The 648-nt window shown below is 51.1% G+C and overlaps 1 protein-coding gene across 1 annotated transcript; it reads right to left on the minus strand.

Moving 5' to 3' along the window:
- Positions 1–86: 86 nt before the first annotated feature.
- LOTGIDRAFT_148563 (hypothetical protein) lies at positions 87–353 on the minus strand (the record flags this gene model as incomplete). The annotated part of the gene is made up of 1 exon (XM_009069166.1): positions 87–353. A coding segment is annotated over one exon (267 nt), but the record flags the coding sequence as incomplete, so codon positions are not given.
- Between the last annotated feature and the right edge of the window lie 295 nt (positions 354–648).

Here is a 648-nt window from a genome sequence, read left to right on the forward strand (position 1 = left end):
GCGAGAAAGACCCGCTTGGAAAATTCCCATAGAATGTCTACGGCCATACCACGTTGAAAGCACCAGTTCTCGTCCGATCACTGAAGTTAAGCAACGTCGGGCTCGGTTAGTACTTGGATGGGTGACCGCCTGGGAACACCGAGTGCTGTAGACTCCTTTTTGCAGACATTTTGGCCTGTTTTGCGAGAAAGACCCGCTTGGAAAATTCCCATAGAATGTCTACGGCCATACCACGTTGAAAGCACCAGTTCTTGTCCGATCACTGAAGTTAAGCAACGTCGGGCTCGGTTAGTACTTGGATGGGTGACCGCCTGGGAACACCGAGTGCTGTAGACTCCTTTTTGCAGACATTTTGGCCTGTTTTGCGAGAAAGACCCGCTTGGAAAATTCCCATAGAATGTCTACGGCCATACCACGTTGAAAGCACCAGTTCTCGTCCGATCACTGAAGTTAAGCAACGTCGGGCTCGGTTAGTACTTGGATGGGTGACCGCCTGGGAACACCGAGTGCTGTTGAAAGCACCAGTTCTCGTCCGATCACTGAAGTTAAGCAACGTCGGGCTCGGTTAGTACTTGGATGGGTGACCGCCTGGGAACACCGAGTGCTGTAGACTCCTTTTTGCAGACATTTTGGCCTGTTTGCGAGAAA

Source organism: Lottia gigantea (assembly GCF_000327385.1).
Source record: "Lottia gigantea unplaced genomic scaffold LOTGIsca_9929, whole genome shotgun sequence".
NCBI classification, from domain to species: domain Eukaryota; kingdom Metazoa; phylum Mollusca; class Gastropoda; family Lottiidae; genus Lottia; species Lottia gigantea.